Below are 15051 nucleotides of genomic sequence, written 5' to 3' on the forward strand. Positions count from 1 at the left end.
CCGTCAGACTGCTCTCTCTCTCTCTCGCGCGCGCGCGCGCGTACACACACACACGGGAGGGGGGGGGGGGGAGGAGAGACTTGCAGTGTCGTTTAACGTGGTGGCGTCACCAACGCACTCCTCCAGCTCTCACAACCCCGAGGAAATTTGATCCCGTGCGGGCGGTTGGTTGTTGGGAAATCCATGCAGTCACTCGCTCACTTCCTCTACCGCTGCTGCTGCTACAGTGACAGCCGAGGCGGGCAGGCATGCCAGGCACTCTGTCCAAGTAAACTGCACTAGTTTAGGCAGCTGGGGTGGGCTCTTATTCTCCCTCACAATGGGCGACTCGGGTGCTAACGGGGCCTTAACTCGCACTCGGAGGAGGGCGACTCTGGCGGAGAGGAGGACGGCCAGTCTGCTGGCCGTGGACAGCCTTTCTGCGGCGGCGTGTCAGAGCTCAGCGGCCGCCGGCAGCGGCCAGGGCAAGCGGCGGGACCGCTCCCTGGAGACCGCCTCGCCAAAGAGTGAGAAGCAGAGGGGCAGGAACGAGCTGGGTGAGAGGTTGAGGTGAGCTACGAGGTGAGGCGTGGGAGTGACATGGAGTCTTCAGCGACTTCCTCCTGAATTAGCGGAGGCAACGTGTCAACTAGCCCAGTAGCAGCGCGCTGCAGGCGGCTGAGCTGGGCGTCTTCTTCTTCTTCTTCTTCTTCTTTTTTTCTTCTTCTAATTCTTTTAACCGGAAGTGCCAGCAGATCTTTATTTTGGGAGGGGGCTTCGCGCTGTTTTTTTTTTGTTTTTTTTAAAAACATATATATATCTTTATGAAATTCACAAACATTAGAATTTACACATCACAGGAGACAAATTATATTTCGCACAAGGACAAAGAAACAAAAGCATTAATAGCAATAAAAGGAAGTAGCAGCAGTAGTAGTAGTAGTAGTCAGGGGTTAAAGTGGGGTCAGTGTGACACAAGACACGTCGGTCGTCCTGAATTCTTCGCAGTCGTTTCTGCTGTCGCCATTTCATCCATTTATTGAACCGGTCACGAGTTTCAGTGATTTTAGTTTGTTTTTTCTTAAGCGAGATCACTTTTCTCTGCTTGGTGGGCAGGAAATTCACATTATATATATATATGTATGTATATGTATATATATATATATATATATATATATATGAACAAAAAAAAAATATATAAACAAAAAAACCTATATATGCAAGTAATGTATACATAGATTCTTGAAGACATTCTTTCAAAGAAATTCCCGAGAAAAAAAAATAAAATTAAATGCTGTGCCAATGATACATCTAATATTTAACATAGATTAACAGTTCTCGTTAATATGTAAATGTAATTCCCCCCCCCCCCCCTTCCCCCTTCTTTTTTTTAGTTGTCATAACACAAAGGAGTCTTTGCTGAGCTCAGCCAGTGGTTACAGAAACTACAGAGGAGTTCTCAACTGGTGCGTGGTCATGCTGGTAAGACTGGAGCTTGTATATACAAAAGCAAACACACAAACTGTAAAGTTGAATAAGGAAGCGTTAGCGTTTCACATTTCTTCTGAACTCTGCACTCAACACTCATTTGATCAAATCTGAAGGGAGAGCTAAACTGAGGAGGAATTAATTGCTGCTGGTTAGTTCAGTCACCCAGTTCAGAAAATGTAAAATATATAAACCTATCATATGATCCACACGTATAAAACTGACATACATATCGACACCCTATCAAAATAAAGTGTTTTTTTTTTTCTTTTTAATGACAATGAGTTTTTGTCTTTAATCGCTTGACAATGTTGGCCATCTCGTTTTGTGTTTCCCCAAAAATTTTAAGAAAAAAAAAGAAAAAAAAAAGACATAGGCCATAATTTTAATAGGGTGACAATATGGGATTTAGCTCACATTGTGTTACAAATATTCACTAATATGCAAACATATTCACTGGGTCTTTGTAACCTGACGTGACCTTAATGCAAAAAGAACAAGAAGCCCTGTTTCAGTTGTTGTTGCTGTTGAGTGTATTGTTCAACAGATCCTCAAGACCTTGCAATGATTCAGTCTAATTTGCAGCTTTCACATAGTGGAGGAGACGCTGCTGGGGAAGCCTTCATTTAATCCAGGCTTTGAACACAGATCGTTGTGTTCATCGCAGGAGGTTTTCCTTCATCCCCACAGAACTTCTGTCCAATCCCCTCTCAGACAGCCTTTTGTGTTGAATAATGAGATATTAAAATCCATTTAGGAAGAGGAAAAGCCCGTAGGAACGATGAAAGGAATGTGAAAAGGATATAGAGAAGGAGAAGCCTACTGCAGAGAGAGAAGTAAGATATAGGAAGAGCCAGGCAAGAAGGGGGGGTGGTCACATATGGGCTATTACACATGAAAGAGCAAGAATGGAAAACATGTAAATTCCACCATCAGATGTTTGACTTATCGCTGACATTTTTGTCCCAGGTGTTGAGCAATGCTCGTCTCTTTCTAGAAAATCTGTTAAGGTAAGAAGGTTTTCTCTGCTTTTTTCTCACCTCACATTAACTTCAAAAGATTTTCAGAATTTTAATCTTATGTAAAAAGAATATGTAGTTTCTAATTGGTTTACTTCATGCAGCACTTTGACGTGAAATCCAACTAGAATACCGACTCCTGTTTCTGCCACCTCCTTTTCCAGATACGGTATCTTGGTGGACCCGATCCAGGTTCTTTCCTTATTTCTCAAGGATCCCTACAGCTGGCCAGCAGCCTGGCTGATCATTGGTAGGTTCAGCTTTCTGTCTGTGGGAGGCAAAAACAGTGCTGTCATCATTGTAAACTACATGAATTGAACACTCATGATATGAGGTAGAAATGAATGGTGGAATGAGTTAAAGATGATGGGAGACAGCGTTTGTCCATAAATGCCCGGACCCTTCGGCAGCAATGCACAAAGACATCCGTTGACGTAGATGATGAATAAATGACAAAATTGTCGCTCGTGAACGTCAAAACCTTACAAAGGTCACTCAGTTAAACCATCAAGCCGATCAATTTTCATCTCCAGTCAGTTTCAGCAATGAATAACATCAAACTGCAAGTTGGTGATTTAACAGGTGATTCCGTCGGTGGAGGTTTTTTTCTCCTAATATTAATTTCTATGGTGTATTGCAGTGGCATTCTGCAGTGGTGCAGCTCACAGCGTCTCCAGGGGGTCAATCATGCGCCCTATATACTGCACAAATAAACTGCAGCAGAAAGAGGAGCGGGGGGTGGTGGGGGGGGGGTGCAGCAAATGAAGGATAATATTAAGTGATGGGTGGGGTACTTGTAATGAATGCATAAGTGAGAAGGTGGAGGCAGTGAAGGGATGAGAGACCATGATGAGTACAGAGAGAGAGAGGGGGGGGGGGGGGTGAGTTGAGGTGGGGGAGTCAGAGCCGGTGAGGATGGGAGGCCACTCAGCAGCAGCAGCAGCAGCAGCAGCAGCAGCAGCAGCAGCAGCAGCTCAGTCCCAATGGACCAGTGTCCAGCAGAGGCTCTGCAGCAATTTAAACACTCACACTTTGGCTTCCACACACAGACGCCCCAACAACACAGTAAATGACAAGCCAGCTTATGGGACACTGCACACACACACACACACACACACACACACACACACACAGAGCTACTATCAGTTTTTAACTTGATATTAAAATCAGATTCTTTTCCGCATGAAGTCGTGTGTACTCTTTACTCCCTCCTCTCTCCATGACCGCTTTCTGTAGGCCCAAAACAAGCGCACCGCTCAACTGTAAGAGGAAGTGATTTAAAGCAGCAGCAATTAATGAATAGTGGCTTTAATGACGGGATTGATGATGAAAGGCAGCAGTCGGCGTGTCTGGCGGTGAAGTCATCTCATCACACGCTGGATTAGACAGATTGACATGCTCATGCACCGATTAGGGCCTCGGAATAAAACAATCGCCGCAATTACGACGAGTCACTGAGTCTCAAATCGGCCTCGTCAGGAAAGTGAGCAATCTCCCCGAAGTTCGCTCAGCCACCGCTCCGTTAGTGCTGCCTCATTTCTCCTGTCCTGATGCGCTCAGCAGAAATATTGACAAAATAATCCGGTTCAACTAAGAAGAAAAACAGCTGCAGTTTGAAGGTAGAGAAGCTGCAGCGAGCAGCCGACACTGCACTGCAGGACCTCCGCTCCTCGTCTCTTCACTGGGCTGTGTATAATATACCGTCGAACCGCCATGAATACCATCGAGCTGTCAGTACCAGGCAACGACCAATGAATTCATCCCATTACCCACAGGCCGTGTCTCCACTTGTGTATTTGTCTTCTTGTGCTGACATTCACATTGGCTCATTGGTCCTCCCTCCCTTTTTTCTTTTACAGTGGAAAATATATTTATTGTTGTGGCACTTTACACTGAAAGGCAGCTGTCAAAGGTGAGTGGAGAAAAGCTTCAAGTTGTGGGTCACATGGCTGCGTTCCAGACTGTCTCCTCCTTCCTCTCTTCTTCTTTTGTTAACACCCCTCCCACTGGCTGAGTGAAGACCTGATGGGGAGTCACTTCCTCAGACGTGCTGCTGCGGTTTGGCATGAATATGGGCCATGGCAAGGTTTTTAAAATAACGTGGGCCACGATATCTCAAAGTTCTGCCATGTTCCAAATCAGAGCAAACCAATGCCTCAAACTTCCCTGCTGAATTTCTGTGTTCCCCTTCTGCACAACACAGAGACTGTACGAAAAAAAAAAAAAGAATATGAAAAGAAAAAAACTCTGCTTCTCTGCTTTCTGTCTCAGGGTTCGTTCAGTGAGCAGTTTGGATGCCTGGTCCATTGCATAAACATGGCAGTCCTGATAACATTCCCTGCAGCAGTGGTGCTGCTGCTACCCTCCGTTACCCCAGGTAGGGTAGTCTTTCATTGACTTCTAAAGTCACTTCATTTCCAAGGAAAAGAAATGATCATCAGTCATATTCAAAAGGGGAGCGGTTCAGCTTCAGAGTTCCGGAATCTCATTTACTCCTGGAAGTCCAAATGGTTTTGCTCGATTTTAATTGAAACGTTTGTACTAGATTGATGGTTTGCCTTATAACATGGAGCTAAGGGACGTTTGCACCGTGCCACAGAGGCCTCCGTTGTGCCGGCATTAGGTGGAATTATTCTCTGTTGAACTCCAGAGGGGTTACGTGGATTAGAAAAGGTCAGCGGAAAACTGGGGAGGAATTCCTGGAATATTGCTGAACTATTCCTTTAAAACCTCGCCCATCGCAACCCCCGTTTGCTTTGTTTTTGACTGGGCGGTCCGGGTGAATGTGGTTGCAGCATGCAAAGCCAAGTGTCCTGCAGCAATGGCGACCACGTGCAGTAGCACTGCGGTCACTTGGATCGGTGTATCGAGCCGTGTGAATACCGTGGAACGTAACGCGATAAAGACGAGGAGAGCGGCTTCCTTCCCCTTCACAGAAACTATTGACCAGTGTGATAGCGCAGTAAAAGACATCTCTAACACAGTCATAATTGGAGTGCGTTAGTGGTAATGGAGCAGTCGGTCATGTCTGGATTATTTCCAGCTGGCTCAGAGCAGTGGAGGGGGGGAGGAGTTGTGCCAAGGTGGGCGTGTTTGCTGCTTCAGGGTCATCCAAGGGTTCTTCCTGCCGTCTTCATCAGGCTGCCTGACACCATCCGTGGCCGCCCTCCACAAACACAGCAATTCACCTGCGCTAAAGTAGCCACTTTTCACCCTGCACCCTGCACTCGCACCACATTCTGTGCAAAAGGCCATTGAGGCCATGGTTCCCTAAATTATACCAGTTAATTCAAAATAAATAAGACCAAAGAGTCGATTGTGCTGAGCTTGCTTTTTACCGCTTTAGCCACAAACCCTCCACATCCCATCAGCGTCAATCACTTTCAAGGTCCCACTGCACATCAAATGTAAAAGAAGGCCTTGTGTCTGTTGTTATAAGATGAAGTCAGAGAAAAAAAAATCTTCCATTTACACAGCGAGCCAGTCCGTATGGAGGCAAGCATAATGTTCCTCCTGTGGCCCCGACTGTGGATCTGCTCTGCTCTGATGAAGCAGCAGGAAAGCCTTCTTTTTTATTATTATTATCATTATTATTCTTCAAGCATTAATTAGAGCTCCTCTGGACCGGCTGGCCAGTTGAAGGGAGATCTGCCGGTCTCTGCTCTTGGCGTGGCCTCTGTCCTGTGTTCTCACTGGGAGTTCAAGCAGTCAAAAGTCTCCCCGTCTGTCCTCACCGTGCTGCTGTTCACACATGAAGGACCACAGCAGAGGGGAATTATCTGTAGACCAACAATCGCCATCTCCAGCATCACTTAATATGTTGGTGCCAATGAGCCGAGAAATGTTTTGCTCTTCACAATGGATTTGTACGAGCGAGGCGTTTCTCTTTCACAGCCTCTTCTTGGGGTTATAATGGGATGTGATTTCTCTTAAAGCAACGGTAGTGTTGATGCAGGCTGCGTGTCGGAGCTGCTCTCAGTGGCGGCCTGTCAGCCAGTGTGCTGCGTGGACGCTGATGTGAAGCAGCAAATAGCAGGAAGTGAGCAGCCCAAGATGAGTGTGGGGTAAAAATGACTGGCTTCTGTTGCCCCCACACACACACACACACACGCACACACACACACACACACACACACACACACACACACAGTGTGTGTGATGTGAAGCTACAGTGGCTGTCTTGGGGCCAATCTAGTTGTCCAGGAGCCACACAGAGACAGATGGTTCAGGGATAAGATCTGCTGTGGTTGGTGCCAGGTGTGCCGACCTCCACCTCACCCTGCCCACACAAGCAGCACTGTGTGTGTGTGTGTGTGTGTGTGTGTGTCTACCATGTTAGTCCGGGGGTCTGCTAGGCATGGGCCAAGCATATGGTGGGCTTTGACGGCGTCCTGGTGGTTGGACTGCTTCAGGGCACGTGGACATTTAAGTTAAAGGGCTACTTCACACCAACAGTAACATTGCAGCTCTTTATTATTCTCCTCTTTGAGGTGTGAGGTTTTACCATGATGATTTGACCTAAAAAGATGGGAGAAACGTGCCTGGTCTCCAAGCGACTCTGCTAGAATTGAATTGAACGTTCCACAAAGAGCTCTCGGTCCTTCTGAAGGAAACCCAGCAGCTCCCAGCAGCGTGCAGGCAGCTCGGAGGCATCTGCAGGGGCACTGCCTTGTGTCCACCCATTGCTTGGAATTCTGTCCAGACGTGACTTTCCAGAATGGCAGCCTGGCATGGACAATGCAGTGGAGCCTGAAGTAGTGAGCAGCAGCTCTGTGAACTACTGTGCAATGTGACTGTGGTGAACTTGTGAACTGTCCTTCTCCAGGTTTGAATAGAGCTTTAGATAATATCTGTATTTGTTTTCGTCTTGGCTATCAAAGAAAACACTGACACACATTATACACTGCACACACACACTCACACACACACACACACACTCACACACTAACATGTAAACAGCTCCTTGTAATCATGGTGTCCTTGGCCTGGTTGTGACGGTTTTCTTGCTTGTTTTTCTGTTTGTTCCAAATCAAAAGATGACCTCACTTCCTGCCTTCTCCTTTATCTCCCTTTTTTTCCCTGACTCTTTGTTCTGGCACTGCTTCCTTCCATCTTTTATCTCATACTTTTTTCTTTACTCGTTTTCCCTCCCTTCTTCTCTCCACAGTGTTTTCCCCCCCCTCCTGCCGCCGCCGGCCTGGTCTTTGTCCGCTCCGCAGTAATAACTGTCATCTTGTCTCTCTCCGTGTCCCCTCTCCTCTCAGTGGGAGGTGTTTTCGTGCTGGGCACTTACACCATCCTCTTCCTCAAGCTCTACTCCTACAAGGACGTCAACATGTGGTGCAGAGAGCTGAGCACAGCCAAAGCCAAGAGACTGGCCAGGTCGCTGTCCTGTGAGTTCCTAGTGTGTGTGTGTGTGTGTGTGTGTGTGTGTGTGTGTGTGTGTGTGTGTGTGTGCGCACGCAGACTGTGTTTCAGTTTAGTGTGGCTTCCTGCTCATGCTGTTACAGTGACATCTAATGGCAAGTAGCAGCCACTGCAGCTCTCAGGGGACGGTAGAGGGATTTGAATCTTTTGACCTCCTCGGCCACATCAAACACAGGGATGGGAGGATACTCGCAAACGATGGGTGACTGTTGTGTTTGGACGCAGGTCCTTCGGATCAGCACTCCTCTGGAAGCAGGAACAGCAAGGTGTGCCATCCTGGAAACCTCACCTTCAGAGGTGCGTCTGTCTCTCCTCAGTGTTTCTCCATGTTCATTCCATTGGACTGCACCTCATGTGTGTGTGTGTGTGTGTGTGTGTGTGTGTGTGTGTGTGTGTGTGTGTGTGTGTGTGTGCTCTCCTCAGACATGTACTACTTTGTCTTTGCGCCGACTCTGTGCTACGAGCTCAACTTTCCGCGTTCCCCCAAGATTCGTATGGGCTTCCTGTTGAGGAGGCTGTTTGAGATGGTGAGGACCTTCACCAACGTTCACTCCTCGTCCTCCTCCTCCTCCTCTCTGGAGACTTGGGATTCATGCGGTGCCTTTGATTTCAGTCACACTCATATAGACTGGTACAGGAGTAACCTCTCAGACAGCTCAGCTCATCACTGTCGCTGTCACTTGGAGATAACACAGTGCAGATCAGTTCTTGTCTAACAGTTTTTAAACCATTTTTTTTTGTTTTTGTTTTTTAAATGAGTCTCTGACTTGTGTCCGTCTGTCTGTCCACAGCTGTTCTTCACTCAGCTGCTGGTCGCTCTCACTCAGCAGGTAAACCTTGAGAACCCACAGTTGATCCTTGCTGTTTTGTTGACTTCTTGCCATCAGATGCCTTCAGACGTTGATCTTCAACGCTGCTCTCTCCTTTCTCTCCAACAGTGGATGGTCCCTATTATCCAGAGTTCCATGAAACCATTAGAGGTGAGGCTGAAGCAGGGACGGCGGCAACCTCACTCCACCTTGTGTTGCCAAGTTGTTTTTTGTGTTTTTAAATGTGAGCTCCTCTCCTTTGCAGGACATGGACGTGTCCAGAATGGCAGAGAGACTGCTGAGACTGGCCGTGAGTGTGTGTGTGTGTGTGTGTGTGTGTGCTCTTGACCAGCGTGCAGGCTGATCACAGTCCACAGTCTGTCTCTGTGGGAGGTTTTTCACATGTTTGACGCCTCGCTGTCATGTCTTTCCATCTTGTGGCCTCCTCCAGGTTCCCAACCACCTGCTCTGGCTGATGTTCTTCTACTGCTTCTTTCACTCGTCTCTCAACTTCACCGCTGAGCTGCTTCGCTTTGGGGACAGAGAGTTCTACAAGGACTGGTGGTAGGTTCTGCTCTGCGCTCCACTGGAACTGTTGGACTTTGCAGGAACACGTCGAGAACAGGTCTGCAGGTGTTTGTGACGCACGTCAGGAAGCCACTGTGGCAGCTATGGATTTGCTTTGAAAAGACCAAGCATGTGAAGACGACTTCAAATCGGAATCTGCACCGCATCTGCGGCACCATTGTCGTCAGCGGTTTAGCTTGTGGAGAGACTCCCCCAGACTGGTGTCTTTGGAGGAATCCTGACCCACTTGTTACAAGCAGCTCCGTGTCAGTGCTATTATTAGAATACCGTTCTCTCCACCAAACTGTCCCATCACGGCTCAGAAGTAAATATTCATCCATTGCGGCTGAGTCGGCTTAAGCCTGCGAGACAGCGGGACGTAAACGAGGTGGACTCGACTGTTTGTGATTCAGAGTCCACGTTCCGGTCCAGGCTGACGGCTCAGGCAGAGCTCAGGAAGCCTCCACGGGTTCAGCGGCTTCCTGGTGCCACTGGGATCTTCTACACAATCTGTTGATTGGTGGGATAAAAGAAACTGAAGCGTCTGAGAAGTATTTGCCCTCAGTGCTTCCATGAAATGAGTCTTTGATTAGGTTTTGGTGCTTGCAGGGTCAGGGGTCGATGTCCTGTTGTGATGAAGGTGGTGCCTCACTGGCCATACTGCACTTTCCACACATTGAGAAGAGGGCGGCTGGAGGTTTTGCATCAGTGCTGCTTGCCGGAACGTGAGAATATCCAGTAAAGGTTGTTTTATTTTGGCAATTTGAGATGAAAGCCACACGTTTTATTGAGCCGTTCCACGCAAACTGACATCTCGAGCAGTTCCTTGTTGTAACTTTGCTCATGAAGATTTTCAGCCCATTAAAAGCACAAAGCCACAAACTCAGAACATTATTATAAAACTTGAGGGTTTTTTTTTTAAGCTGCAAGACCTGATCAGCAAAATCCAAAGAAATAAAAACTTGAAATACATTGATTTGCATAATATTCCTTTATGTAATATGTCACATTATTCACCTTTTGAGCTGAATTGCAGAAATACAACAACCTCTTCAGGAGATTCTCATTTCCTGGGTAGCACCTGTGCTTTAGCACACAGTCAAATAGACGCAGGGGCTTCTCACACTGGTGGGGAGTTTGCTGACAGATTGCAGATGCTTGGAAAACATTGCTGAGGGGAGTTTTGCAAAGTAAGGGAGCTTGAAAACGATGGCAGCATTTTGCAGCGCCACAGACTGGAGGAGATTCATCACTTTCAGAATGTTGCCTCTACTGACAAACACTCTCTATCACTCCCCTGTTCCTGCAGGAGAATGAAGATTTTCCATGTTCATAAACGTTGATCAAACTGCCCCAGTTTCATTATTTACACCCCGAGATGCTCCTGCCAACTTTCGTCTTCTCTTCTTCTTCTCCTTCTTCATTTGATCTATCGTCTGACTCCTTTTCCAGGAACTCCGAGACAGTCACATATTTCTGGCAGAATTGGAACATCCCCGTGCACAAGTGGTGTCTGCGGTGAGTTGCTCACACACTGAACACTGATCGTACGCAACATTTAGAGGAGCGATTCATCTGTCCAGCGCCTGCGGCCCATCTCGCGTCCACTTCCACTGAAGCAGGGCTGAGCGTGGTGAGGTTGCACTCAGCAGCACCAGCAGAGTGGATGCTCCTCAACGTCCTGCTGGAGGAGAAGAGCTTCAGTCCAGGCGCAGATGAAGAATCCTCTGAAATGCTTTTGGAGGACGTGTCGTGCAATCATTTGTTGTGTCACTTCAACAATCAGCATGGCTCTGCCTGCTTTCAATGGTTCAGTGACCGGAGCGGGTTCACATTAATTCACACTGGGCCTCTTTTCCATGACATCGGCTCGTTCTTGGCTTTTTCTGATTTGCACTCACTCTCTGCTAATCCGCTCAGTCCAACATCTGCCCCTCTTGTTTGTCTTGCAGCCACTTTTACAAGCCGCTGCTGAGGAGAGGATTCGGTAAAATGCTCAGCCAATCAGCTGTCTTTTTCCTGTCTGCCTTTTTCCACGAGGTAAGATCTGAGGTGCAACCCTCCTCGCTCTGTTTATGTTGGCACTCTGTGTAGTTCTGGAGACGCATTCCAATGTCCTAACTGTTGGCTTGGTGCATCGCTGGAGGCGGAGCAGTTGTAACCATCACACCAGGTACCTGATGGTTTTAAAAACCTGAACTGGGGGTCCATAAACAGACCAAGACCTCCTGTTGTAGACCTGATGGAACCACGTCCACATAAAGAGCAGGCGTTCACCAGGTTAACCCAGCCTGGTGATTGGTTTAAACCTTCCCGCTGATGCCCCTCCTTCACTTGAATGGAAACAGCCAAACTTTATTGATACGCCCACAAATAATATTGAAAGTGTCCAGTTTGAGCTGCAGGTATTTTACACATAACCTTGATTTGAACTAACTGTGTGTGTGTGTGTGTGTGTGTGTGTGTGTGTGTGTGTGTGTGTGTGTGTGTGTGTGTGTGTGTGTGTGTGTGTGTGTGTGTGTGCGTGTGTGTGTGTGTGTGTGTGTGTGCCAGTACCTGGTGAGTGTACCTCTCAGGATGTTCAGACTCTGGGCCTTCATGGGCATGATGGCGCAGGTGAGGACAAACACACGCAGCCGTCACATTGAAACCATCTTTTTATTTATTTTTTTAACCCCAAACTAACCAGTTTGTGCCGCCGCTGTAAAGAAATGAGAGTGAGAGTTGATTGAATGTTGGGGATTTGCTCAGCATTACTGCAGCAGTGAAGGATGGATGGAAAGCCATCAAGCTTGCTTCAGGCAGCTGTTCATGGTCATGGTCACAGTTCTTCTAGTGCAGTGGTCAAGCAGGAAGCCGGTGGTTTCCTCCCCTTGTCTTCACTGTCTGCTCTGCTCTCTTCCTCCAGCTGCCGCTGGCCTGGTTGGCGGGCCGCTTTGTCCGCGGCAACTACGGCAACGCTGCCGTGTGGATCTCCATCATCATTGGTCAGCCGTTCGCCGTCCTCATGTATGTTCACGACTACTACGTTCTGCACTACAGAGAGGAGACTGGCTGATGTGGGACAGGCAGTTGTGTGGTGGTGATGGAGCTGACCTGTACTGTACGAACTGGGGTGGAACGATCACGTGTTTACAATAAGCCCTGTGGCGGCTTTTATACCACTTTTTTTTTATAGTAGGGTGGGAAATGTTCAGGCGTTTTAAGGCAGAAACTAGAGATGTATATTTCAAAATGAGGAATGTGATCAATAAATGAAGCGTCTTTGCTTTTATAACTAGATTTTGTTCTGATCTAGCAGCCAGAGTTGCTGCTTAGATATGTGGTGCTTGAAACTCGCTGCACCGCTCCACCAGAGGCTCTGTGGCTGCTTCTCAGCTGGGCGGCACCATGACTGCAGCTCACGTTATCTCACTCTTTATTCCGTCGTGTTTCAGTCGCTCACCTTCATACTTGGGCCTCTGTGTTTCCTTTTTGAGAAGAGGGACCTGAATCTGGGTGGTACGGCATTTGCATGATAAGGCCAATGAAAAGAAAAACCAGTGTCTCGTTTGTTTGATTTTGTTTATTTTGTTCTGTGCCAGTGAAATGCTTCATATATCCTATCCCGGCGTTCACCGAGTGCTTTGGAACCTCTGCCACGTAAAGTTAAATAATGACATCGAAATAAAATGGAAAGGGCAGCTAAAATCTAAAATGTAATGTTTTAAATAAAGTTTTTTAAAACTTGTCTGTGTTGCTATTATTGAGCTTCATCATAAAACTTGACATTTGAAGCCGTTTGGAAGCTAAAGTCACGTGTACAGCAGCGAGCAGCTAACTGGCAGCTATGAGGCTAGCGCAGCTAATGCTAATGCTTGGAAATTGTGTTTCATGCCATCTGTTTTGTAAAGCACTTTAGTCCCTCTTTTCCTCCTCCAGACATGCACAATGATAATGTCCACACGGGTGTCACACTGAAGTCACATCTTTCAGCCCCTTTGCAGCTGCAAACATCTGCATTTGTGGTGGCTTTGGAGCAGCAGCTTCTTGTTGCTGGAGTGATCTTCAGTGTTGTGTCCATGAAGGATTCATGCCGATACCGTGGATCTGCTTCCTCCGGCACTTTCCAGAGTTCCTTTGCCGCTATTCTCGGATTGTTTTGCTCCAAAGTGTGTCACGATGAAAGGACAAAAGGTGTCTCCGTCCCTGAGCAGAGCGCCACTTACCAGGTCCCCTTTCCTCTGTAGCGCTCCTCTACTGTGGTTGGTCCACGTCAACGACGTGCCTTCAGGCCGCTGTCAAGTCTTCTGAAATAATAAAGCAAACCTGCAGAGGCACAAGGCGTTTGTTTTCTTTTCCTGCTCAAGTCTTTGCTGATTTCCCGTGATGTCCAAAGAGACGCAGACTTTAAAGGCAAGTCTGGCCGCTCCGCTGCGTGATGCATCAAATTCTATCAGTCGGCCTGGCGATGACGTGAGGAGCTCTGGAAGACGTGGCCGGCGCCACTTTCACATTCATCTCACATTCAAAGAAAGACAGAAGGAGGAGGCCAGGGGATTGTTTGACCTGTAAAAGCGATGCTGGAGGTCGGGTTGCTGTTAAAGACAATATGAAACTTGCTCCTATCGCTTCCCTCCATGTTTGAGGCAGGTGGACTACATTACGTCCGTGCAAGTGTAGATTTGTCCCCTCAGAATGTGTTGACAGAGCTGTGAACCTGTCCTCTGTCTGGTTGACACTCAGTTAAACAGTCCCGGGCCATTCAAGTCCAACCTGAGTCTTCCTGTGCTCTGCAAGTGTGACATCTGGTTAAACAACGGTCAGCAGAGTGCTGTGGATGTGAGGGGGCACACACGGCCGAAGGGAACTTTTCATCAGATTGTTGTACCCGCTTCTTCTGCTTCTTCCTCCTGTCTCTTTCTGTCTTTTCCTCCGGAGAAGTCTTCATGCAGGGTTCTGATCCGGTTTAAACCTGGAACACCGTCTCGGGGTTGTTTGAGTGTTTTTGTCACCATAAAACGGCTGGGAAACAGAAGGCAGATTCTTTATTGAGCTGGCGCTCCTTCCTGAGACACTGCTGCAACCACACTTCCAGCCAATGACAGCCGGGCTCTTCAAGGAGTGGTTTTGTGAAGGGAAAAAAGGTCATTGTGAATGGTAATGGAGACAATGTGTTGCTGCTTCCTGCCTGCATTATAAAGGGAGGGATTAATGCAATGTTTTATTCAAGGCTTCATTTCCTCCTGTGTATCACGCTGGAGAGGAGCAGCGCTCACCTCGGCTCCGCCCAGCTCTAAGCCCACTAATGGAGGATTAGGGTGGGGTGGGCGGGGCCACACGTCTGCAGCTGGCCCGTTGCGTGGGACTCTTCCTCAGCAAAGATCTTCAGCTTTTACCTGAAGTCCTGCACTCACACACTAATGTGGACGTCTGTCAGCAACGGGCCCCGAGTCACCCGGTCAGGTGGTCCGGTCCAGCCCATTCCTTTCTTTCCTCTCTGTCCTCAGCTGCGGCGTGATCCATGGCTTTTCCCCCCGACATCCGTTACTCCGGATCTTTCCATAGGAACGCTGACAAGCGGTGAGCGATGGCCGCCCTTTAGACAGGAAACCAGGACACACACTCCTGTCTCTCCCCCCAGACGGATGAAGTGCAACAACCTGCAGCGCGTCACCACCATGGCCTGCTTGTGTTCAAATGGCATTTTCACCGAGGTACGTGTGCATGTGTTTTGGCCGACCATAATTGGGCCGCACGTCCTACAAAGAACTTCAGTGGAG

At 47.9% G+C, this 15051-nt stretch overlaps 1 protein-coding gene across 1 annotated transcript; it reads left to right on the forward strand.

The window, feature by feature from the left end:
- Positions 1-200: 200 nt before the first annotated feature.
- Positions 201-13611, forward strand: dgat1b (diacylglycerol O-acyltransferase 1b). Its single transcript, XM_076049298.1, has 17 exons — positions 201-549; positions 1374-1461; positions 2437-2477; positions 2651-2736; positions 4346-4398; positions 4758-4863; positions 7751-7879; positions 8139-8210; positions 8337-8440; positions 8705-8743; positions 8852-8893; positions 8988-9032; positions 9174-9286; positions 10742-10807; positions 11242-11329; positions 11843-11905; positions 12198-13611. Exons 1-17 carry the CDS (start codon positions 320-322, stop codon positions 12345-12347), a joined length of 1515 nt encoding a protein of 504 aa, XP_075905413.1. The 5' UTR covers positions 201-319; the 3' UTR covers positions 12348-13611.
- The last annotated feature ends 1440 nt before the right edge of the window (positions 13612-15051 follow it).

The sequence above is a fragment of the Nelusetta ayraudi genome, unplaced genomic scaffold (genome assembly GCF_046127955.1).
Source record: "Nelusetta ayraudi isolate G7.1 ecotype Tasmania unplaced genomic scaffold, CSIRO-AGI_Nayr_v1 ptg000113l, whole genome shotgun sequence".
NCBI classification, from domain to species: domain Eukaryota; kingdom Metazoa; phylum Chordata; class Actinopteri; order Tetraodontiformes; family Monacanthidae; genus Nelusetta; species Nelusetta ayraudi.